Source organism: Ailuropoda melanoleuca, chromosome 12 (genome assembly GCF_002007445.2).
Source record: "Ailuropoda melanoleuca isolate Jingjing chromosome 12, ASM200744v2, whole genome shotgun sequence".
Taxonomy (NCBI): domain Eukaryota; kingdom Metazoa; phylum Chordata; class Mammalia; order Carnivora; family Ursidae; genus Ailuropoda; species Ailuropoda melanoleuca.
Genome location: NC_048229.1, coordinates 30,357,714 through 30,378,462, shown reverse-complemented (window position 1 = coordinate 30,378,462; position 20,749 = coordinate 30,357,714). Strand labels below are relative to the sequence as shown.

The window sequence follows — 20,749 nt, the reverse complement described above, 5'->3', positions numbered from 1 at the left end:
AGAGGGTCAGCGTGGAGCCACTGCTGATAGATCTTGAATAGATCCCAGAAGCACGGGAAAGGCACACAGAGCTCTGGTCTCACGCTAGTAATTGAATGCTCCAGGCTGAATTCACGTATGTCATTTTGCTCATATCTCACGGGCCAGAATTAATCACATGGCCCCCCGGACCATAATGGGGTCAGGAAGTGTGATCCTTTTCATTGCTGGGCAAAGTGGAATTAGAAATATATGGCAGATAGCACTATGAGCATCTAAACACTTGAACTGTTTTGTTTTAACCAAGAACATTTAAACAGATACTCCTCTCTTCTCTATGTAGGACCAAGACCTTTTCTTTAGGTGTTGGTCCCCCATTTATCATACAACATTGTAATCTTGTATAAACTACATCCACAAAGCACAAGTCATTTATCATTTCCATTGTTTTGTCTTTTGTTTTTTTAAGATTTATTTATTGGTGTGCCTGGGTGGCTCAGTCTTTTAAGCAGTCCGACTCCAATTTTGCTCAGGTCATGATCTCATGGATCGTGGGATTGGACCCCATGTAGGGTCTGAGCACAGTAGGGAGTCTGCTTGAGATTCTTTCTCTCTCTCTCCCTCTGTTCCTCACCCCACTCATGCTCGCATGCTTTCTCTCTCTCTCTCTCTCTCTCTCCGCTTCTCAAGTCAATAAATCCTGCTGGCAAGTGGAGGAGGGGCAGAGGGAAAGGGAGAGAGACAATCTCAAGCAGACTCCCGGCTGAGCTCAGAACCCAACTCGGGGCTCGATCCCATGACCCATGAGATCATGCATGACCTGAGCTGAAATCAAAAGTCAGATGCTCAACCAGCTAAGCCACCCAGGCACCCCTGTTTTATCTTCTTTTTTTTTTAAGCAACTCACTCTTATTTCTCCAATGCAGGCAACCTGTTTTCTATATAAACAACTCTCTTGTATTAACGTTTCATTGGTTTGATAGGATTACGTTATTAACTTAATAGCAACAGACGTAAACAGGTTTGGCAGCAGACCGTTACTTTGCAGGAAGCGTATAGCATCACCGATGGGGGCAGAATTGCTTCGTCATATCAGCCTGCTAGCCTGGACGGCAGGTGCCACGGATGAAATGGGCAGCTGTCTTTCAAACTGGCACACTGCGTAAGCCGGTTGGTTTCAGAAGGCGGTACCGTAGCACGACTTGGAATTTCGGCCTACGTTTCTATTCTGGGATGTTTCCGTTTTGCTCCCACTGGAGTGTATCCTGGCACAACTTTCTCTCTGCTTATAGGATCCTGGGAATCGGTACCCACACATGTGTCCTGATGGGAGCTGAAGGATGCTGGAGAGCAGGAAGGATGTGGAAGAGATCAGTCTGGATACGGCAGCAGTAGAGGAAGTTTGTGTTGAATTCTAAGGGGATTGGGAAGCCACTAGAGTGTTTTGATTAGTGAAGGGAGAGACGTGGCCACAAGAGTTAGGAGGGTGTTATCTAGGCAAGAGATTGTGAAGTCTTGGACTAACGACAATGGTGAGAAATGAGGATTTAGGGAGATTAAGGAGGCTTCTGTCCCTGTGGTTCTGTCTCCTTCCTGCTGCCAGCGGTTGGTTGTCCTGACACGGGTGATTGTCAGGGGTCTGGAGGTAACCGCTGATATCTACCTTGTGGTCTGGGTCCAGAGAGCATGGACTCCATTTGGTCACAATCTAAGTCCGATTTGGAACTCACGGCTGGGCAGGCGGCTTCGTGGGTGGAACAAACAAGGATGGAGAAATATATCCTGGCTCAGGGCTTCTCCTATTTCATGGCCACCCCTCCGTGTCATTTGCTGGTTTCTCCTCAGGACACTGACCTCTGAAGGGACGGACTGTCCTGGTCTCTATCTATACACATGCTTTTTGTGATCTCAGTGTCTCATTGACTCGAGCGTGGAAGCCTCCCCATCCACATTGCTTAGTCGACATCTCAAAATTAACACATCACGAATGGAAGCAGGGATTTCCTTCTGCCCCCAGAGTCGGCTCCCTTTCACTAAGCGGCATCCCTGTACAGGCAAACACATTGGCCTCATCCTTCACTCCTCTTTCTCTCGCTCTCTACACTGGTCCTTTGGGCTCCAGCTTGAAATGAATTGTGCAAATGACCACCTCCACTGTGGCCGCCCTGCCTGCCATCCATCCCATCTGTGCCTCCTGTCTGGATTATTGGCACAGTCTTCTCTGCCCTTCTGCTTTCATTCCTCCCCTTCCATCTTATTTTCAACATGGCAGCCGGAGGAATCCTTCGAAAAAAGATTTAGATATTTCAAAGGTCATTTTTCAGTAGGCAACATTTGCATACAGTGAGAATTCCAAATAGTCTAAAAGTAAACTGAGTCTCCCTTCCACCCCGGTGGCCCCATTCCCTTGGTCTGCTGCCTTCTGTCCTCAGAGGTGACTGTGGGTCCCACCGGTTTCTGTAGACGTGTAGAGATACCGTGTGCATGTTTCTATGCATTCTATGAATGATCTGTTTAAACATAAGTGAGTCTATGTCATTCCCTTGTCGAAAAACTTCCGGTGGTTCACCAGCCCAGTGAGATTAAAATTCAAATGCCATCCCAAGGCCACAGGACCCTGCTTGTGGACCCCAGCACCTCCCCATTTCCACAGCTCTCCTCCACCCTCAATCCGCTCCAGCTACGCTCGCATCCCTTACTCTCTTACAGTCTCAGGGATTGTGCCCTTGCTGTTCCCTCTTCCAGCCCAAATAGAATCGCACGCTGCCTATAGGTCACTTCCCTAACTCCTCATGGTCACCATGCCATTGTCCTATGCATTTGCGCCATTTATAACACTTATCCCCAACTGTGATTAGTTGTCTTCTCCAGTGGACCTTGGGTTCTGTGAAGGACCCATTCTGTTTTGGTCATCACAGTATACTTACTGCCCGCGCAGACTGGAAACAGTAGTACTAATAATGATTTTTAAAAGTTTTTATTTTAATCACCCGGTGTTCATCACAATGACTTTTTTTTTTTAAGAAAAAACATTTAAGTCTTTACCATGCTGAGTGCCGACCCTACTACTTTAACTCATTTAATCCTCATAAGCACTTTACGGTTATCTATTATCCACGATTCAGAAACAGGCAAATTTAAGCAAGGGATGTTACACAACTTCTAGTAAGTGAATACGCAGCCATGCAATAGTTTAGTGAATGAGTGAATCAATGAACTGCCCTGAGAAGCGGGCGGCAAGAAGTCGGAGGAGGTACCTAGGGCGGTGGGGGGAGCCTAGGGTGCGGGGGCCAATGGGTACGCAGCAGTGATTGGCGGCCTCTCTCGGGATCCCCGGCTCCGCCCAGGCCACGCGGGGGCCGCTGGGACTTGTGGTCTCCGGCCCACCTAGCCACGTCACGGCCTTCAAACATTTAAGTCCTCCCCTAGTGCAAGGTACGATCCGTATCCCCAAACTTCTAGGTAGGTTCCTTTACCCCCAGGCCCACTATTCCTTATTCCGCCTCTTCCTGAGGTCTGTTGGTGTAGTCTTCCGGCTCCGCGGGTCCGGGACGCAGGGTAGGGTCTCTTGGTATCCTGTCCCCCAGCCCGTAGCCAACTTGGTATCGTCTTCTACGTTCACTAATCCCCCCCGCACCCTTCGGTATGGCCTCTCCCGCCACACCCCCCTGAAGCTGTTGCTCGCACAACCTCTCAGTTCCTCCCCGTGTAGCTCGAGCTGCCCAGAGTATCTACCAATGGCCGTGTTCCCCGCCCCACACACCCTCTCCGTCTCTTGAGGCTCCCCCAGCCCTATTTTGGTACAGCCCGGCCACGCCCCCTCGCGGACGCTCTTGGTACGCGCCGCGCTCCCCCGCTCGCCGCAGTGGTTTGGCCGCGGCGACCCCTCTCCGCCGGTACGTCCCCCGCGCTTGGTACAGCCCAGCCCGTCTCCCCCGAAGCCGCGCGCCCGCGCCCCTCAGTCGGTGGAGCCCGCAGCCCCCCGTGCGGCCCGTGGCAACCCCCAGCCCACTCGGCCCGTGCCTGCCATGGTCCGTCCGCGCCGCGCTCCCNGCCCTAAGGGTGGTCCCGTCTGGGGCTGGGTGTTCCCCCGTGGAACCCCTTGGGTGGTACGCGCCGGGCTCTCCCCTTTGTTGCGCGTTTGGGCAGGGGTGGCGGGGGTGGGGTACGGGGGCGGAGAGGGCTCAAATTACTGCTGACTCCGCGTCCCGATTTAAACGCGGGGTGGGGGGCGGACGGGCGGCGTGCACACTTGTTTTTCCCATTGGAAAGTTGGGTCTCCGGGCAGGAAATCTGAAAATGGGGGAGGGGGCTGAGGGGCCGCGGCGGGAGGAGCCCGCGTCTTGCACTCGCGTGCCCAGGTGTTGCACCTGGGGGGTGTTCTTCGGGCCCGCGCGCGTCCGCACAGCGCCCGCGGCGTGTGCGCCCAGGATTTGCACGCTTGCCCAGATGTGGGATGCTCTTACGGAGTGCAACAAGCCCAAACATAAACATCTGGCTTTGCAGGTACATTAACTACACACGCTTCCCCAGACCCAAAATAGACACGCAAAAATCTTCAGGCTTTCCTGGAACAATAAAATTGCACATCCTGATGTTTCACGCTTGCCCAGATGTACGTTTTGCCCTAAGCTGGCTCTGGAGTTCGCCTCTTTCATGCACTGCCCCGTCGTTGTGCGTGGCAGGCAGCTGTGGCAGCCCCACACAAGCCTTAAACAGGCTTCCTCGGATCTTAAACATAGATACCAAGTCTCTGAAACGCCTCCCAAAACTTGAACATACCCCTTCACTCCACTGGCTCACCCCCTTAGTTAAGCAATCACATTTAGTTTCAGAAGCGTTTCCTGGGTCTTTAAGCGTGCATCCTAAGGCTTTCGTTCTCCTAAGTACGAAATAGGCTTCCCCGTGTAGTAAACAGCAATTCACATGTCAGAGGCACAGCCAAATTCCGCACACACTTGCCCAGCTGGGAGATTTGCTTTAGGATTGCGCTTAAGCCTGGTCCCCTACTGCGGTCCTCCCCTTTGATGTGCCCGCCCTGTTGTTGCAGGTACACCTGAGCTTTTAGATAAGCGTTCCTGGGCTTTACATTTTAGACGAAAACGTCTTTCAGTTCCTGCGTGGTTGGCTTGCCCTCCCAGACAAAGCCGACTTTAAACAGTTTCTGCTGTTCCTTAAGTGCTTTCACCTGGATCTCCAAAGGCCCTTCAGCTGTGTGCTCTAAGTACCTGTTATCAGTGTTCTGTGCCCCACCTGTGACACCTACAGACCCAGGGCTTCAGTGCCCATTCTGCATCCACAGTCCGGCCCTGAACACGCACCAACACGTTCCTACGGCAGGATGCTCCCTGGTTTTCTTCCTGATCTGATACTACTGCCCAAATTCCAGAATCACCTGCCCACATGCGGGACATGCTGGCTCAGGTTTTTTTTTTTTACTTTTTAAGCCCTCACAAAATACCACTTTTCCAGCCTGTCCTTCTGGGACCAAAAGACACCCGTGTGCTTTGTAGGAGATGAGAGGATGCCCTTTAGTAGTAAGATGAAAAGTAACCACAACTGTTACTTCTTTTCCTGTTTGGAGGCATTTACGAGTGAGGTTTTCAGGGGTTTCTTGTTGCCAGCCTGTTCCAAAGCCTTCCCTTGTTTGCTTTGAGATGTTTTTGGTTGGGAAAAAAAAAAGATAGCTGGGAGAGTGCCCTGTGGAGAGTATAATATGGAGCTTTCCTTGGCTTCATTGCTGGAACGTTCTCCTGGTGTTCTGCAAACGCTCTGGAGATGTTGTGTTTGAGGCCCCTCCAGGTGTTGTTATGCTCCCTGTTCCAAAAGTCTCCCCACCTTCCTGCATGGTTCTGTGTGCTTTGCTTACCTCCTCCACCCCAAGGTCACCCTGGTGTGGTTGCAACATGGGGTGTGCAAGAGCAGGAGGGCCTGTGACCCCCTGAAAGGTTGGCGGGAGCTAGGGGGAGGGTCTAGACTTCCTCCAGGGCCATGTGGAGCTTTGGAAGAATTTTGAGCTTGGGCATGTTGGGGCAAACCAGTGTGCCAGGCAGCCAGGCACAGTCCAGCCTGGCCTGTGCATTGGAGGGGCTTCGAGGAGGCTCTGGGTCCCCAGAGAGCTGGTTTCTGAGTTGGGTCAGGACAGAGGGACCAAGAATTGCTCAGCCCATGGCGGGGGTGGGGTGGCATTCCAGGCCGAGAGCTCAGCTGGAGCAAAGTCTGGAGGGGCAAGTGAACCAGTGTTGAGGTGACAGGTGGGATCTGGGGGGCTCAGTTTCTGGAGTAGTGGCAGGGCAAGGACGCGGAGGTCGGCTACTTGGGGTTTTGACCCTGGGACAGGGGGTTTGGATGTGGCGCTGGGAGTTTCTGAGCAGAGGATTTGGGTCTGAACGTTGGGATGTATGTTGGTGGGTGGGTGGGAACAGCTTGCCCTTGTGGGTCCCTCAGCCTCAGTTTCCCTGCTCTCCTCTGCCGCAGCAAGGTGCTCGGGTCTTTGGCGCCTTGGGTCCCATTGGGCCCTCCTCGCCTGGGCTCGCCCTCGGGGGCCTGGCTGTAGGTGAGCATCGGCTCAGCAACAAGCTGCTGGCCTGGAGTGGCGTCCTCGAGTGGCAGGAGGTGAGCTGTGGCCGGTCTCCTTAGGAATGCCTGTGGGCGCTGGGGGCTGACCCCAGGGGTCGCATCTGCCCCGGTGGGTGGGGCAGGCTGGGGCATCTAGGCTGTGTCCAGTGACCCCTCCTGCTCCCGCAACAGAAGCGCAGACCCTACTCTGACTCCACCGCGAAGCTGAAGCGGGCCCTCCCCTGCCAGGCCTATGTGAACCAGGGCGAGAACCTGTGAGTAGCGGCGGGCGCGCGCGCGTGGGGCGGGTGGGCAGCGGGCCCTCTCCTGACCCTCCGTCCCCTGCAGGGAGACCGACCAGTGGCCCCAGAAGCTGATCATGCAGCTCATCCCGCAGCAGCTGCTGGTAAGATTCGCTTCCGGCCTCCCGCGGCCCGCTCCCCGGACCCCTGCCCCCAGCAGTGACCCAGAGGCCCCCTTGTTGCCCGCAGACCACCCTGGGCCCCCTGTTCCGCAACTCCCAGCTGGCGCAGTTCCACTTCACCAACAGAGACTGTGACTCTCTCAAGGGGCTCTGCCGCGTGATGGGCAACGGCTTTGTGAGTAGAGCGGCCGCACCGCTGGCTGAGGGCAGGCCCGGGGCACGTTCTGTTGAGCTGGTCCCTGTCTGTGAGGGTCCCCGGTAGAGCAGGGCCCACGGGAACACCCCTGCCTCAGGCTCCCGGAGCTCAGCCGGCGCTTGTTGGGACATGAGTGGAGGGCCCTGCTGGGGCTCCAGGACCTGGGAGCCTGTTGGGGGACGCAGCACGTAACAGGGAGCGACTGTGGGATGGTGGCTGGGGTGGGGGACTGCTCTGTGCTGGGGCTGCTCCCTCTGGCACATGGGGCTACCGGTGGGACTCACTGCTTGGGACTGCTAAAAGTTTGTGTTAGGTGCTTGAGGTAGTGATTTGCGCATGTGGCGGATGCCCAGGAACCACAAGCTGGTGTGGCTGGGGTGCGGGGCAGCCAGGCGGGCAATCTCAGCGTAGTTTGTGTGGCCTCCGTGGTCTGGGCCTCATTTGGTTTCAGCAGTGACCCCCACCCCCACCCCAGAGGGTCTGGTTGTGGGAGGGGACAGGTGCCAGTAGGGGGTGGATGTGCAATGAGAGTAGGTTGTATGCCTAGGACACAGGACTCAGCTCTGGGGTCCCCTCCGGTCCCTGGTCCCTTTTGGGACCAGCACCCCCTGCCTCCCCAATCTTCAGGTGCTTGGTGGGCTATGACTCCTAGTGTCCAGGCAGATCACCATTCCATCAGAGGCCAGACAGACCAGGGGTTGTGACTGGTATAGGGTCTCTTGCCCGACTGGTCACCCCTTAATTCAGCAGCACTTTGCGGAGGGCCTGCTGTGTGTGTGTGGCCAGCGGGGCCCTGAGGCTGTAGGAAAGGCTGAGGTCTGCACACTTCCTGTGCCACTTGGCACGTCCCACTGCTGGGACCAGTAGTTCTGGGAGGACCGGCTGCACACGAGTCCAGGAAGGTGGGGGATAAGTTTCCTAAGCAAGCAGCCCCTGGGCAATAAGACATGGCAGGCCAGCAGCGTGGGGGGTTCTCCAAAGTGCACACCCCTTCGTCCTGATAGCCCACGTGGAGAGCTCTGTCAGACTCCAGGTTTCCCAAGTCCAGTGAGGCGGCACCAGGGTCTCACGTTAACAAATGTTTATGTGGTGCTGACGGTGAAGGCTACTGTGAAGCCATTTTACAGATAGGAAAACTGAGGTCCAGGAGCATGAGGTGATTTGCATCAGGTCACGCAGCTGGGAGGAAGCAGAGCTGGGTTTGTGCTGAGGGCCTCCCCGGAGGCTGCTCTGGCCTGGTTAGCAAAGGCAGGTCCTGCTCTAAGGGACGGGGCTGGCATCAAGAAGGGGACATGGGTGGGAGATGGAACCCTTGGGATGCTCACACCTCAGAGGTGGGGGAGACCAAAGTGCACGCTTGGAGGGGTGTCTGGCCCCTTGGGCAGTGCCACGGGGTCCCTGACCTCCTGTTCCCCTCCCCCAGGCGGGGTGTATGCTCTTCCCCCACATCTCCCCCTGCGAGGTGCGCGTGCTCATGCTCCTGTACTCGTCCAAGAAGAAGATCTTCATGGGCCTCATCCCCTACGACCAGAGCGGCTTCGTCAACGCCATCCGGCAGGTCATCACCACGCGCAAACAGGTGTGCCGGCGGCACCCAGGCCCCGGGGCCCCGGGCAGGGGGCGTGACGGAGGGTGCTTCCTGCCAGGGCCACCCGCGTGAAGCAGGGCAGGGATGTGGCTGGGCAGGCTTGTGGGGAGTGTTGCGTGTGGCTGGAAGGCTCTGGGGGTGACTGTGTGTCCTGGCTCACATGGCCTTACGAGTTACATGGGATAAATGTCTCCCTTTGTCTTACTGTCTGTGCGGCAGATGATAGGGCTGTCCAGTTGTTGGAGGCCGACCCTGTGGGCTTGGTACCTCAGGTTGAGCCTCTGAGACTTGTTCGGGGCCATTCGGGAGCCAGAGGAGGTCTGTGAGCAGGGCAGGGGCAGGGCCAGCTCTGGGGAGTCCTCCGGGGCTAGGGACACACTGAAGGAGGTGGAGGCGAGGGGCTTCAGGACAGGCCGCTCTGGGGCGCTCCTGAGCACCAGCCCCCCTTTTCTGCCTCCGCAGGCAGTGGGCCCTGGGGGTGTCGCGGGCCCGGTTCAGATCGTCAACAACAAGTTCCTGGCGTGGAGCGGTGTCATGGAGTGGCAAGAGGTGAGTCTTGGGGGGACCTGGGTGATCTTGAGACCAGAGCATCCTCGCTGACTGGAGTGCCTCCCCGCTCCTGATGTCCTCCTCTTTCTCTCCCCAAAAGCCCAGGCCTGAGCCCAACAGTCGGTCCAAGAGGTGGCTGCCCTCGCACGTCTACGTGAACCAAGGGGAGATCTTGTGAGTGGGGGGCAGCGGGGTGAGGGGGGAGGCAGGGTCCCGGCGAGATGCTCATCCTTGCGTGCCCCGCAGGAGAACGGAGCAGTGGCCCAGGAAGCTGTACATGCAGCTCATCCCGCAGCAGCTGCTGGTGAGTGGGGCTGGGGGGCGGGGGTCGACCTGCCGCGCCTGTGCCACGGCCGGCGTAGACCTCGGGGCCACAGACTGGCCGCAGCGCTTCCCCGAGGGGACCCTGGGGTTGCTGGAGAACATCTTAGATCAAGGGACGGCATGTGCAAGGGCCCTGTGGCTGGGGGCTGGTCTGTGTGACAAGCAGCTCCCTGGGAGGGCGGAAGGTCCCCACATAGGACCTACCTGTCCGAGATAAGTTGGTGGCAGCCACGGTGTGGGGGCTGGGGCTGACGGAGCTTCCCCACAGACCACCCTGGTGCCGCTGTTCCGGAACTCACGCCTGGTGCAGTTCCACTTCACCAAGGACCTGGAGACACTGAAGAGCCTGTGCCGGATCATGGACAATGGCTTTGTGAGTGCGGGCGGCGCTGCCGGGCAGGCAGCCAGCGAGGAGGGCTTCAGTCTGGGTTGGAGAACTGGGAGATGAGGGACAGTGGCCATTTCCCTGACCAGCTCGGGGGAGTGCCGTGGTGGCCCCCAGGGACTGCAGCTGGGCCTTGTGCCTGGACGTGTGCTGCTCCCAGGCCGCAGGACTCTCGGGGGGCTCTGCTGTCCTGACCCCATCTTACAGATGGAGAAACCGAGGCCCAAAGGCAGGCCCAGGGTTAACTCAGAGCCTGGAGGAGCTGATACCATGGAGTGTGGACGCGGTGCTCCCAGCCCCTTCCCTGCCTCCTGCTCCCCCGGGGGACAGGGAGCCTCGGTCCCTGCAGGTTTTCTAGTGAAAACCCAAGGCTCCCGCAGGCCCCTTGCCGGGCAGGGAGATCTGTCTGCTCCCAGCCTGAGCTCTCAGAGCCTGGAGTCTCTTCCAGTGGGTCCTGGCCTCAGATTCTCCATCTGCAAGGTGAGGCGGGTTGTCCTCCGAGGCTTGTGGAAGTGCAGCTGTCACTGCATTTTTGTGGGTGTCGCTGCACGTGGCCAGCATCTGTCCTGCACCTGATCCGCTCACAGCCCTGCGAGGGGAAGGCTGTTTTTTTTGTATTGAGTGCGGTGCCGCAGGGGAGCCTGAGGCCGCCCCTGCCCACCGCGCTCCGCTGCGGGCTCAGGTCGGTGCAGCGGGGCGGGTGAGCCCTGGAAGGCCTTCCCCGTTTACCTGCCAGCGCTGTCCCCTGAGGTGGTGCACAGGGATGGCACCGCCCCTCTGGCGGTGGCGGCCTAAAAGTCCTCCGGCTCTCAGCCTCAGTTTGCCCACCTGTAAAGTGGTCTCCGGGCCATGAAGCGTGGGGATCGAGTGTAACCAAGCCGGAGCCCTTGGTCAGCTCCCCCAAGCTGGCAGTGTGGTGGTCATGGTCGGCTGTGTCCCTGCTGGCGGAGGGATGCTCACTGTTGGTGCCTCCGCCGTTCCAGGCTGCACGTGGGGGCCCGCAGTGCTGGGCTTCCTGGGCCCAACAGGCCTGTGCGTCTCGTGTGGCCGCTGCGAGTCACAGTCAGGGCTGCCCGGCGCCTTGGGGGCGCTCCGCGCGCTCGTCCTTCCCAGCGGTGGGGCGCTTGGCCATGGGCGCTGCCGCTTCCCGTGTCCTTCTGTGCAGAGCCCGTCGGTCCCTGGGCTGTTGTCGGCTTCGGTCCGCTTGTCCCCGAGGGGGAGTGACACCAGGGCTGTGAGGACAGCTGTCAGGACGTGCGCGCGCAGCTGGCCTGTGTCTGAGCCCGTGGTCGTGGGTGGGCGCATCCACGCGGCGGCCAGACGCTGACCCCGCCCTGCGCCCGCCAGGCTGGCTGCGTGCACTTCTCCTACAAGGCGTCGTGCGAGGTGCGCGTGCTCATGCTCCTGTACTCGTCGGAGAAGAAGATCTTCATCGGCCTCATCCCCCACGACCAGAGCAACTTCGTCAACGGCATCCGGCGCGTCATTGCCAACCAGCAGCAGGTCCTCCAGCGGAACCTGGAGCAGGAGCAGCAGCAGCGCGGGGTGAGGTGGGGGGTGGGCTCCCCTCCTCACCCCTGCCCCCAGCCCCACCCCTGGTCCCCGCTGCTGATGCTCCCCGCTTTCCTCCCCCACAGATGGGGGGGTAGTGGCCACCCCCAGGCTGGGCCCCTCCAGGAGTCACAGACGAGGCCCCTGCCAAAACTGGTGAGTGGTGCCAGCCGGTGTGGGGGAAGGACCCTCTGATAGGTGGGGGTTTGGGAAGTGAGAGTGTGACCCTGGCCTTGAGACCCCGAGAGGCCGACAGGCGGTTCCCACTGGTCCCAGGAGGTGGTGGAGCTGTGGTTTCCAGGCTGGGGCCAGGAGGGGGCCCCCTACAGGGCGTTGGGAGGTCCCGTCCAGCCCCTCCCACTCTCCTGTCCCAGGTCAGATGCTTCTGAGCAGGGGCCCCTGGGGATGGCAGCTGCCCAGCGAGATGGAGGACCGCGTCCGGAGAGGTCTCCGAGGACGGTCCTCACCCCTGTACGTTTCCCCAATAAAGTCTTTTAAAAGCCCATTGGCTCCCAGGCTCTGTATCCAGATGCCTCGGGGGGGGGGGGAGGAGCTGAGCCCACCCCCAGGTTTGAGTCCTTCAGCTGCGGGGGACCCGGGAATGTACGTTTCTCACAGATTCCAGGGGAGGCCACCTCTGAGCTCACATCACCTGAGCCGGGAGCGAACAGCACACTTCGTGGAGCTGCCTCTGCCTTCAGCGGCTGGTCCGTCCCCAGCAGGCCGTGGCTGGTGGCCTGTGCTCCCCGGGCCTTCCCAGGGCCGGCCGGCTGTGTTGCGGGGATCCCGGGCCTGCTCGCCTCCATCCCTTTGGATTCAACAGGCCGCAGTCGGCTGGCAGCAAACAGCCTGGGGTTTGGACTGGCTGGGTGCCCCCCCTCACCCCCCGCCGCTCAGGTCCCGGCCGCCACCCAGAGGTCAAGTCCTGCGTAGTTTCTCACTCACCAAATGAGGGATCCAGCTCTCGTCCTCGGGGTCCCAGCACGCGTGCTCCTTGGCTGGCTCTGCAGCTGGGCAGCTGCAGGTGGGAGAGAGCCCCCCGCCCCCCTGGGGTTCCCCAGCCTCTGTCTAGGGTGCCCACGGCCATGGTTCTGAGAAGCCTAAATCACCCTCTGTGGGAGAGGCCTTCCGCCCAAGTGCAGCGCCTGGGTATCGGTCCTGGGAGCCCCAGGCCCGTGAGGCCACAGCCCTGTGCTCCCCAGCCCTGCCCAGAGCCCCGCCAGGGTGCCTGTCCTCGCTGGGTAGACCACCCTTCTTCCCAGCACAATGCTGCCCAAGCTTAAAGAGAAACAATTTATTGGGGGGGCAGGGGGTGGGGGGCAGCTCAGCCCTCCGAGAACTGGCGGTACAGCCGCTCGAGCGGAGGCTCCAGGTTCAGCCGGAGCGGGATTTCCAGGATGGCCGAGAATCCTTCCACCAGGGTCGGGGCCTCGAACTGCTTTCTGGCACCAGGGGGTGATGAGGGGAGGTGAGACCTCACCAGGGCGCCCGGCACCCCGCCCCCCTGCCCCCCAGGGCCTCCCGGCAGCGCTGCTCACCTGTAGCCGTACATGACCATGTCAGACACGGGAGCGTGAGAGGAGCCCGTCATCTCTCGGAACTGTGGGGGAGCGGGAGTCAGGGGGGCAGTCCGGGAACTGGGGGGACAGAGGGGAACGCGACGGCAGGGGCAGGGCCAGCTCACCCGGTTGTTGTGGCGCGCCTGCTCCAGGGTGGCCGTGAAGAGGAAGCAGCGGCAGGGGACCCCTGCATCTTGGGCACACTTAATGTACCTGTGGGGGCCGGGAAGGTGCCAGGCTGGTAGGGGCCCCGAGGCTCCTCCCCCCCCGGAGGCCACCCTGGGACCCCGGTACCTGGCCCTGCTCAGAGGGTCTGGGTTGGTGTTGTCGATTACAACCCGTTTCCTTTGCTTGAGAGCGGTCTCACACGTGGTCACACAGCGCTGCCATGAGCCCAGCGTGTCCTAGAGAACATGGTGTAACACCCTGAATGGGGGGGGGGGCAGGCGCCCAGAAGGGGACAGGCCTGGAGCCCCGAAGAGAAGGGGGGGCAGGGATACAGCAGGACAGGGGGGGTGTGGAGAGACCCTGCAGGAGGGAGGACAGCAGAGATGCAGGGGGAGCAGAGCACGGGTGAGGAGCCTGCAATCCGGGGGGTGGGGGGAGGGCAGGGGAGAGGGGGAGGGACAGGCACGGAAGGACCACCGGTGCCCCTGCCCCCAGCCTGGGGTGCAGAGGCTCACCCTGTTCACATGGACGTAGCCCACCGACACGAGATGCTCCTGGAGGAAGGTGGACTTGCCGGCTGTGGAGTGGGGGCTGGATCAGGGGGAGCCCGAGGACCCAGGCTGGGCTGGGGCTTCTGGAGGCCAGGAGTCAGGGTGTCTCACCCCCAGGAAATCCCACGGCGACCACCACTTCAGGGTCGTGGCTCAAGAGGGAGCTGGACTCAGGGAGGTAGAGCGGCCCCGAGGGGGAGACAGTTCGCTGGGAGGGGCAGTCACGATGAGTGTGACCCCCTCCTCATCCCCATGTGCCCCCCCACTCCTGCCCGCCCCCAGGGCCTCACCGGGTCAAAGGTGGGGAGCACGAAGCTGGCGACGGGCCACTTCAGAAAGAACTCCTCTGGCGTGGCGAAGGGCAGGCCGAGGTTGAGTGCAAACTGGGTGGGGGTCAGGGGGACACAGACGTCACACAAGGTGGGGACATGGCTCCCGGCGAGGAGGGGGTAGGGGCCTCACCAGACGGTCTGCACAAGAGAAGTCTTTCTTCTTCCGCCCAGGGGCCCAGTTGGCTGGGCGTCCAGCTGCATCTGGGGGACACACGCCCTCATGTCCACCAGCGACCCTGGGGACAGAAGCCCTCGGGCCTGGGGGACCCACACACTCTCCCCGCCCCTGGGTCCTTACCTCCCACGTACACACTGTCTCCGATGGAGATGGGGACACCCTCGTTGGCCTGGGGAGGGAAAGGTGACAAGATCACAGGCAGTAAGGAGCCCACTCCCATGTCTGTTCCCCTGGTGCCACGGGGCTGCTCCGCTCGTCTGCGCCGTGTTAGGCCTGACCTCTGGCCTTTCGTGCCCCAGCCCATCGGCACATCCTGTTGGCTTCTCACCCCCCTTCACTGGATCCTGGATCCACCACCTGGATCCTGGACTGTTCCATCCTGGCTGCTGGGCTCCTGGTTTCTGCCCTCGCCTGTCTGTTCCCCACACGGCCACCAGAGGGGGCCAGGCCCTACTTCTGGAGATTCCTCTCCTCCCAACCCTCCTGGCATCCTCTTTGCTCCCCCCACTGGGTAAAAGGGAAGCCCCTACCCGGGCCCACCAGGCCTCAGAGTCGACACCTGCCAGCTCTCTGACCTCACGCCCCACCCTCATCCCATCGTCCACTCAGGTCCAGCCACTGGACCAGGCCTCTTCACTGTCCCAGAGCACGCTAATCACAGCCCTGCCTCAGGACCTTTACACTCGTTGCTACTCCCACCTAGACAGCACTTCCTAGCTACCCACACGGCTCCGCCCCTCATCACCTTCAGCTCTCCGAGGGCACCTGACCACTGGAGGTAAACCCTGCCTTCCCTTGCTTCACGCCCTCCCGCTATTTTACACACCAGTTTGCACCCTCACGGGGACGTGAGCGCCCCCGCAGGTCGGTCTTGGACACCGACCTTCAGCTCAAGAAGCTGTTGAGCTTCAGAACAAATGCACAGAACGCGCGAACGACTGATCTGTCTTTCAACCGCTCTGACCTTCAGGCTTAAGGAGCGCCACCCTCACAGACCAACACAATGGGACAGGGGGAGACAGGAGGCAAGGACCAGGGAGATGGAAGCAAGAGAAAGCAGGAGGCCAAATCCAGAGACCTGGACAGGGGAAGCTGGGCTGAGTGAGGGAAGAGGGGAGCCACAGGGAGGTGCCGCTCACCTGCTCCCGCAGATGGTCCCACATGCCGATCACCGGCTTCCGGTACAAGCCTGCGTGCGTGGACACCAGCACCTGGGAGCGGAAATCAGACACTGTTCTGGGCTCCTTCCTGGAATCTTTCAAGGGCACGCGGGTCCCAGGGATGCCAGCCCGACCCTCACCAACCTGAAGAGAGCTCCCGGGGTCCCAGCCCCTCCGCCTCCCCACCGGCTCTTCTGCCTTCTCCCTGGGTCTCTGCTCCCTCCTCTGTCCCTCACTCTACCTTCAACTCTGCCTCTGTCTGGGTCTCTGTCCCCCCACCTCCACAGCCCTCAGACTCCCTTACAGGCACACCTGAAAGGGGAGCCCCAGTTTCTCCACCACAGCCTCCACCTTGGCCTTGAACTCCTCTGCCGGCAGCTTCCCGCGCCCGATGGCCATCTGGTTGGTGAAGATCACCAGCTGGGGAGCACACGGATGTTACCTGGTACCCTCTACCCAGGGCCCCGGCCTGCCCCGTGGCCTGGTCACCGCGCACAAAAGCATACACACCTTGTAGCCCTCAGCGGCCAGTTCCCGGAGCTTACGCGGAATCTCGAGGTACAAGATCCTAGGGTGGATGGGAACGTGGCAAGGTGACCTGCAGCCCCACGGCGGGCCTCACTCACCCCCTTCTTCTGCCTCTTCTCACCTCCAGTCGCTGGGGCCAGTGGGAAAGACCTTCCCAGAGCGTGTGGTGATGAGGGTCCCATCCAGATCGAAGCCGGCCACCTGACGTCAGCAAGAAAAGAGAAATAGCAACCCCGTTATGCCTCCGATCTCCGGATTCACAGGCTACATCACATGACCCCTGCAAGGTAGACATGTTACCACTTGCCTGTCACCCAAGGGGAAACTGAGTCACAGAGAGCCCACACATTTTACGTAAGCGCAAGGCACGGCGAGGATGGGTCCCCGCCACCTGAGCACAGAGCCGGAAATCTTCACTGTACCGTCTCCTGTTCCTCCTAAGCCCCTGGGTCTGGCAGCTTTAAAATGGGGTTCACATTCTACTCACCCACACCCCCTGGCCTTCACCTCAGAAGGCTAACTATGAAAATAAAAACAGCAGTGAAGTTGTTTGGGTGCTTTTCACAGGTTCATCCTTTTAGTGGTGAGACCTGTGCGGCGCGGAGCAGGTGGAGTGACAGCAGGTGAGCTCGGGTTTTGGATCCCGGCTAAGATGATGGTGTTTGCTGCTGTGGTTTCAGCGGGCAGGCAGGGGCTGACATACGTCGAGTCCCCCAAGGCTTACAACACCCCCCGAATTTGTCATCAGGTCTGCTTCTCAAAAACGTGGAGGCTAAGAGAGCTTGAATGACCTGCCCCGGGGGCCCCCAGCAAGCTTCGGGTTGAGCCCCCAGTCCGTGTGGCTCCCTCTGCCTGGCCCTCACCTTGCTGCGGGGCTTCACCCCAGGTGCGGTAAACACTAGCAGCTTCTCGAACTTCTCCCAGCCGGGGGAGGACATCCGCATCCGCTTTTTCTGGGGCTCAACATCCTCTGCCTCGTCCGGAGCCGCCGGAGGGGTGCCTGGCGGAGTGTCTTGCTGGGATTGGGGCGTGCGAGCCTCTTCCCAGCGCAGGGTTAGCGGGTGGAGGCCGTTGACCAAATACAACGTGTCCCCTACCCTCAGAGAGCCTTCTGACCCCGGACTCAGCTCCTGGGTCCCAGCAGTTGAGGGGTTAATTCCCAGCTGCAGAGGAAGAGGGAAGAGCTGGGATTGGCAGCGTCCCCCCACCCAGAACCTCCTCTAATTACATACCACCCGGAAGGACCTCCTTTCCCCACCTGCCCATCAGACCTGTAAGCCCCGCCTCTTCGGTGTGTACCACCAATCAGGGGTGTGGAAAAGTTAGAGGCGTCCAGTCTTATCCAAGTTAAATGTGGATGGATACCCACTGAAAGGGCAGTGCTGCGGCTCTTCCCTACTGGCCACACCCTCTTCCCTCTAAACCAGGTTTTTCCAATGGGCCTGTTCCCTGCTGGGTTGCCATTCCTCGCCAGCGCCACCCCCAGGCTTTGCTGAGGAACTGGTACCTGTTTCACTGCCACGGTCTTGGTCCCGGGGTCTGCGACCAGCTCCACTGAGGGTTGAGAGGGTGGAGTCAGAATGCGTATCGCTGTGCGACTGCCTTCCCCACTACTGGGGAGCATGGCCAGCTTCAGGCCACACGACGGGGACGATAAAACCCCTTCGGGAGGGGAAGGCAGTTTATTTCCAAAGGGGATCGGCTGTCTCCTTTACGTGCAGCAGTCAGAAGCCTCAGGATTGCCTGTGACGCCGATCCTCAACTAGGGGCAGGGCGGGCATTTTTCTGTATAGAACTGGCTTCTCCTTGATGAGGCGTGTGGCTAAGTGCAGATCCTCGGCTTCGCCCGTTACCACCCAGCCTTGCTTAACAAGTACTTTTTACCATAGGATCGGCTCGCTCCTTGGCAAGGGTCGTGACCTGATTCAAACCTTCACGGTGACCTGAAAACATCCTCCTCCGACAACTTGTCTCGGGATTGGCTCCATCCCCTCCCCACTAAGGGGTCTGGCTAGCTAGTTCCGGACCAGGCACAGCATTTCTCTTCCTACGCTCCCCAGAGGGCACCTACCAACTTCAGCACTAGCTACACCAGCAATCCCGCCCGGTGGCCAAGCAGCGCCCTTACTGGACTGGCTGTCCACCTTCCCCGCAGACCGAGTTCCCGCTCCAGCAGCGGGCCACACCCCCTACAGCTCCGGCCCCGCCCACCTTGGTTTCTGGAGCACTTCCGGTCCGTAACCTGGGTCAAGGGTCCCCGGCCCAGGACAAGGGCTTGTCCGTCCGAGGGCAGGAAGATGGGGGGCGCTCCCCCAGGGGGACTCTCCAGCCACAGGCGGCCCTGGGCCTCCACCTCGGCCATCCCGGGCGCCAGCCTAGGGGAAGTAGGTAAACAGGTTTGAGTGGCAGGTCGCCCTCAAATTGCTACAGGAAGTCCCGCCTCCCCCACACCAGGCCTCTCCCTTCTTCCGCCGACGGCTCCGGAAATCCCACCCTCTCGCTGGCCTCCGGCTCGCGCCGTTTCCCAGGCGACGACGCCCCGCTCAGTCCCGCGGCAAGACCGGACTCCAACGTTCCAGGGAAAAGGCCAAAACCTGGCGAGCACCCCCGGCTCAGCCCCACGCTCACCGAGCCCGACCGGGGCTTACTTACCACTTGCGACCAAGGAATTCCTGCCCGAGACGCTCTGCCCGCAACTCCGCCGGCTGCTTTCTCTGTTCCTCGGCGGAAGGAAATGACGCGCCCTACGGAAGGGGGCAGGGCCTTGACTCCTCCCACGACAGAAGCCCCGCCCCCTCCTAGACCTCGAGCTCCTTCAGTCCCTCCACCGCTCTGACCTTCATCTCTCCTGCAGCAATGGGAGGCTCCGACCAGTAGGGGGTGTGGGTCCTCTGTTCACAGATTTTCCTCTTTCCACCTTGAACTCCTAACATTCATTGCCTTAGTTACAGCTGAAGAAACTTCTTTTCCATTTGATGATCATTGTCAGTCCAAGAAATCTCCACCCCCGACAGCAGCCCTGACACTCAATACTGCAATTTTCTCATCTTTAAAGAGGGTATAATCGTTTCCACTTCATGGGGTTACTAGGATGATTAAAGGAGTTAACAGATGTAAATAACTTTATAAAATTGTTTAGCTGGAACGGCTCCCTGTAAGTCTGATCTATTGCTAGCGTTCCGCCGGTGGTGGTCTGATGGGAGAGGAAGATTACAGGTTTACTTAACCCAGACCAGACTTCGCACCGAGTGCCATTTGTTCTCTGACCTGCAGCTGTCTTGTATTAGACAGAAAACTCCCGGCCTCAGCTGGACGTTCCTGGCTTTTCTGGGGACTATGTGGACTCAGGACGCTGATTCTTTAAAGACCATTCACATTCCAACACTCATCCCCCTTAAGATTGGGGATCAATGGTCACACAGGACTGGAACCCCCCCCAGCACCCCATGAATCTCTTTTCTTATCTGTAAAATGGGAACAATAATTCCAACACCCAGATTTGCATTGAAAAATCAATGAGATGCTGCTCGTTCGGCTTCAGGAAGTGTTTGTTGAATAAACACACTTTACACTCACTTATCAGAGGTAAAACTCTTTAATTTCAGACCACCCCTCCCAACTCCCGATCCCCACCCACGACTCTCTCCCCCACACAAGGGCCGGAGAGCGAGGGCCCCTGCCCCCCACCTTGGGTGGACAAAGGCCCTTTAAGGCACCTGTGGGGGTGGGGGGAGAGGGGCGGGAGTTGGCGCCGTCCTGGCTGCAAGGACGGACTACGATTGACAGGCTGTTGTGGGATGGAACCAATGAGAGGGTGTCAGACGCAGGGACAGGATTGGGCCGTCCCTGGGAGGGGGCAGAGGGGCACGTAGTCAGGACTTGGCCAAAAACGACCTCAGTCCCAGTAGTGTAAAGAACGTAAATTTAAGGCCGCAGGCCAATCCTGGGCACCGGAGGAAGGTTTGGCCACGACCTCAGGAGGCTGGAGCCAGTCAGGCGGGACAACCCAGGAAGGGTGGGATGGCGACCCCCGGAATATTGGTCAAGCCCTTTGGGTTCAAGCCAATCAGATGAAGGAGTTGCCCATTCTCTAGGCCGAACTGGCTTGCCACTACCCAATCCTATGGCTTGGCTGTTCTCTTTCAACCAATGCCGCGCGAGCAAAGCCTTTGTCGCTAGGCAAAAAACGACAGCTGACCCCGTGAGGGCTTTAAACTAGCCACGCCCCGACCTGGGAGCGAGCCAATCCCTTAATCGAAAGAACCTGTCGCTGGGCAAAGAAAGCGGCGACAGACCCAATCGAGGAACTAGATAAGTCCCGAGCGGCACGTGAGGGGGCGTGGGCTGGAAGGACGGCGGGGATTGGCAGGGAGGGGGCAATCCTGGGGCCCCGGGGACCTGAGGAGGCCGGTCCCGGGTCTGACTCGGATTGGCCGGCCCCGGGGGCGGGGCAGGGGTGTAGTGTGGGGCGGGGCGGACGCTGGGCCGGGAAGCGCTCTCCCTGGGCCTCAGTATTTCCGCTTCAGCTTCTGGAAGTCGCTGGTGTTGAGCCGCGGCCGCGGCAGGTCCCCGAAGACCTGGGTGTCCTCGGCCTCCCGCAGCACTAGCGCGCGCATGCTCGCCGCGATGCGGTCCAGGTCCGGCGAAGAGGGCTGCGGGACCGGGGCGGGGTCAGCGCCCGCTGCGGCCCCACCCCCTCTCCCCTCCCACACCCCCTCC

At 59.7% G+C, this 20,749-nt stretch overlaps 3 protein-coding genes and 1 long non-coding RNA gene across 8 annotated transcripts in view; 2 read left to right on the top strand and 2 right to left on the bottom strand.

Moving 5' to 3' along the window:
• Positions 1-4,292: 4,292 nt before the first annotated feature.
• PTOV1 (PTOV1 extended AT-hook containing adaptor protein) lies at positions 4,293-12,057 on the top strand. Its single transcript, XM_034637885.1, has 12 exons — positions 4,293-6,594; positions 6,730-6,812; positions 6,886-6,943; positions 7,029-7,136; positions 8,581-8,736; positions 9,208-9,294; positions 9,395-9,468; positions 9,541-9,598; positions 9,887-9,991; positions 11,351-11,548; positions 11,641-11,710; positions 11,929-12,057. Exons 1-11 carry the CDS (start codon positions 6,328-6,330, stop codon positions 11,650-11,652), a joined length of 1,206 nt encoding a protein of 401 aa, XP_034493776.1. The 5' UTR covers positions 4,293-6,327; the 3' UTR covers positions 11,653-11,710; positions 11,929-12,057.
• Positions 8,224-18,861, bottom strand: PNKP (polynucleotide kinase 3'-phosphatase). 4 transcript variants are annotated; one of them, XM_034637882.1, is made up of 20 exons: positions 18,683-18,861; positions 18,242-18,405; positions 17,538-17,584; positions 16,894-17,193; positions 16,152-16,231; positions 16,013-16,070; positions 15,815-15,922; positions 15,482-15,553; positions 14,463-14,511; positions 14,295-14,365; positions 14,123-14,215; positions 13,944-14,040; positions 13,797-13,858; positions 13,239-13,517; positions 13,093-13,154; positions 12,500-12,996; positions 12,207-12,362; positions 10,733-11,521; positions 9,823-10,606; positions 8,224-9,444 (listed from the first exon to the last, which is right to left on the bottom strand). In XM_034637882.1, exons 2-16 carry the CDS (start codon positions 18,390-18,392, stop codon positions 12,879-12,881), a joined length of 1,647 nt encoding a protein of 548 aa, XP_034493773.1. In that variant the 5' UTR covers positions 18,393-18,405; positions 18,683-18,861; the 3' UTR covers positions 8,224-9,444; positions 9,823-10,606; positions 10,733-11,521; positions 12,207-12,362; positions 12,500-12,878. The 4 variants fall into 4 exon arrangements, with proteins under 4 accessions (XP_034493773.1, XP_034493775.1, XP_011221490.2 ...); XM_034637884.1 differs by having other exon boundaries at positions 9,823-10,592; XM_011223188.3 differs by having other exon boundaries at positions 9,823-11,521; positions 13,239-13,326; positions 13,408-13,517; positions 18,683-18,840.
• LOC117795109 lies at positions 16,123-18,244 on the top strand. 2 transcript variants are annotated; one of them, XR_004618932.1, is made up of 3 exons: positions 16,123-16,317; positions 16,598-16,653; positions 17,920-18,244. It is a non-coding gene; the product is annotated as an uncharacterized LOC117795109 (long non-coding RNA). The 2 variants fall into 2 exon arrangements; XR_004618933.1 differs by lacking the exon at positions 17,920-18,244 and adding an exon at positions 16,779-16,916.
• A 748-nt stretch (positions 18,862-19,609) lies between the features above and the next one.
• AKT1S1 (AKT1 substrate 1) overlaps positions 19,610-20,749 on the bottom strand; it is an 8,188-nt gene continuing 7,048 nt past the window's right edge. Inside the window, exon 3 of the mRNA XM_034638975.1 lies at positions 19,610-20,745. Coding sequence (XP_034494866.1) covers positions 20,539-20,745 — 207 coding nt within the window. The 3' untranslated portion in view covers positions 19,610-20,538. The remainder of the gene's footprint in view (positions 20,746-20,749) is intronic.

What these genes read in the sequence shown, in the direction of transcription:
- PTOV1 (XM_034637885.1), top strand. Translation starts at nt 6,328, where the DNA reads ATGTGGCGCTGGGAGTTTCTGAGCAGAGGATTTGGGTCTGAACGTTGG. An exon ending in TCATCCCGCAGCAGCTGCTG is followed by an intron (nt 6,944 to 7,028) that starts GTAAGATTCGCT and finishes TGTTGCCCGCAG; the next exon opens with ACCACCCTGGGCCCCCTGTT. An exon ending in GGATCATGGACAATGGCTTT is followed by an intron (nt 9,992 to 11,350) that starts GTGAGTGCGGGC and finishes TGCGCCCGCCAG; the next exon opens with GCTGGCTGCGTGCACTTCTC.
- PNKP (XM_019798181.2), bottom strand. Translation starts at nt 18,392, where the DNA reads ATGGCCGAGGTGGAGGCCCAGGGCCGCCTGTGGCTGGAGAGTCCCCCT. An exon ending in AGACAGTGTGTACGTGGGAG is followed by an intron (nt 14,366 to 14,462) that starts GTAAGGACCCAG and finishes TGTGTCCCCCAG; the next exon opens with ATGCAGCTGGACGCCCAGCC. An exon ending in ATGGTCATGTACGGCTACAG is followed by an intron (nt 12,997 to 13,092) that starts GTGAGCAGCGCT and finishes CCCTGGTGCCAG; the next exon opens with AAAGCAGTTCGAGGCCCCGA.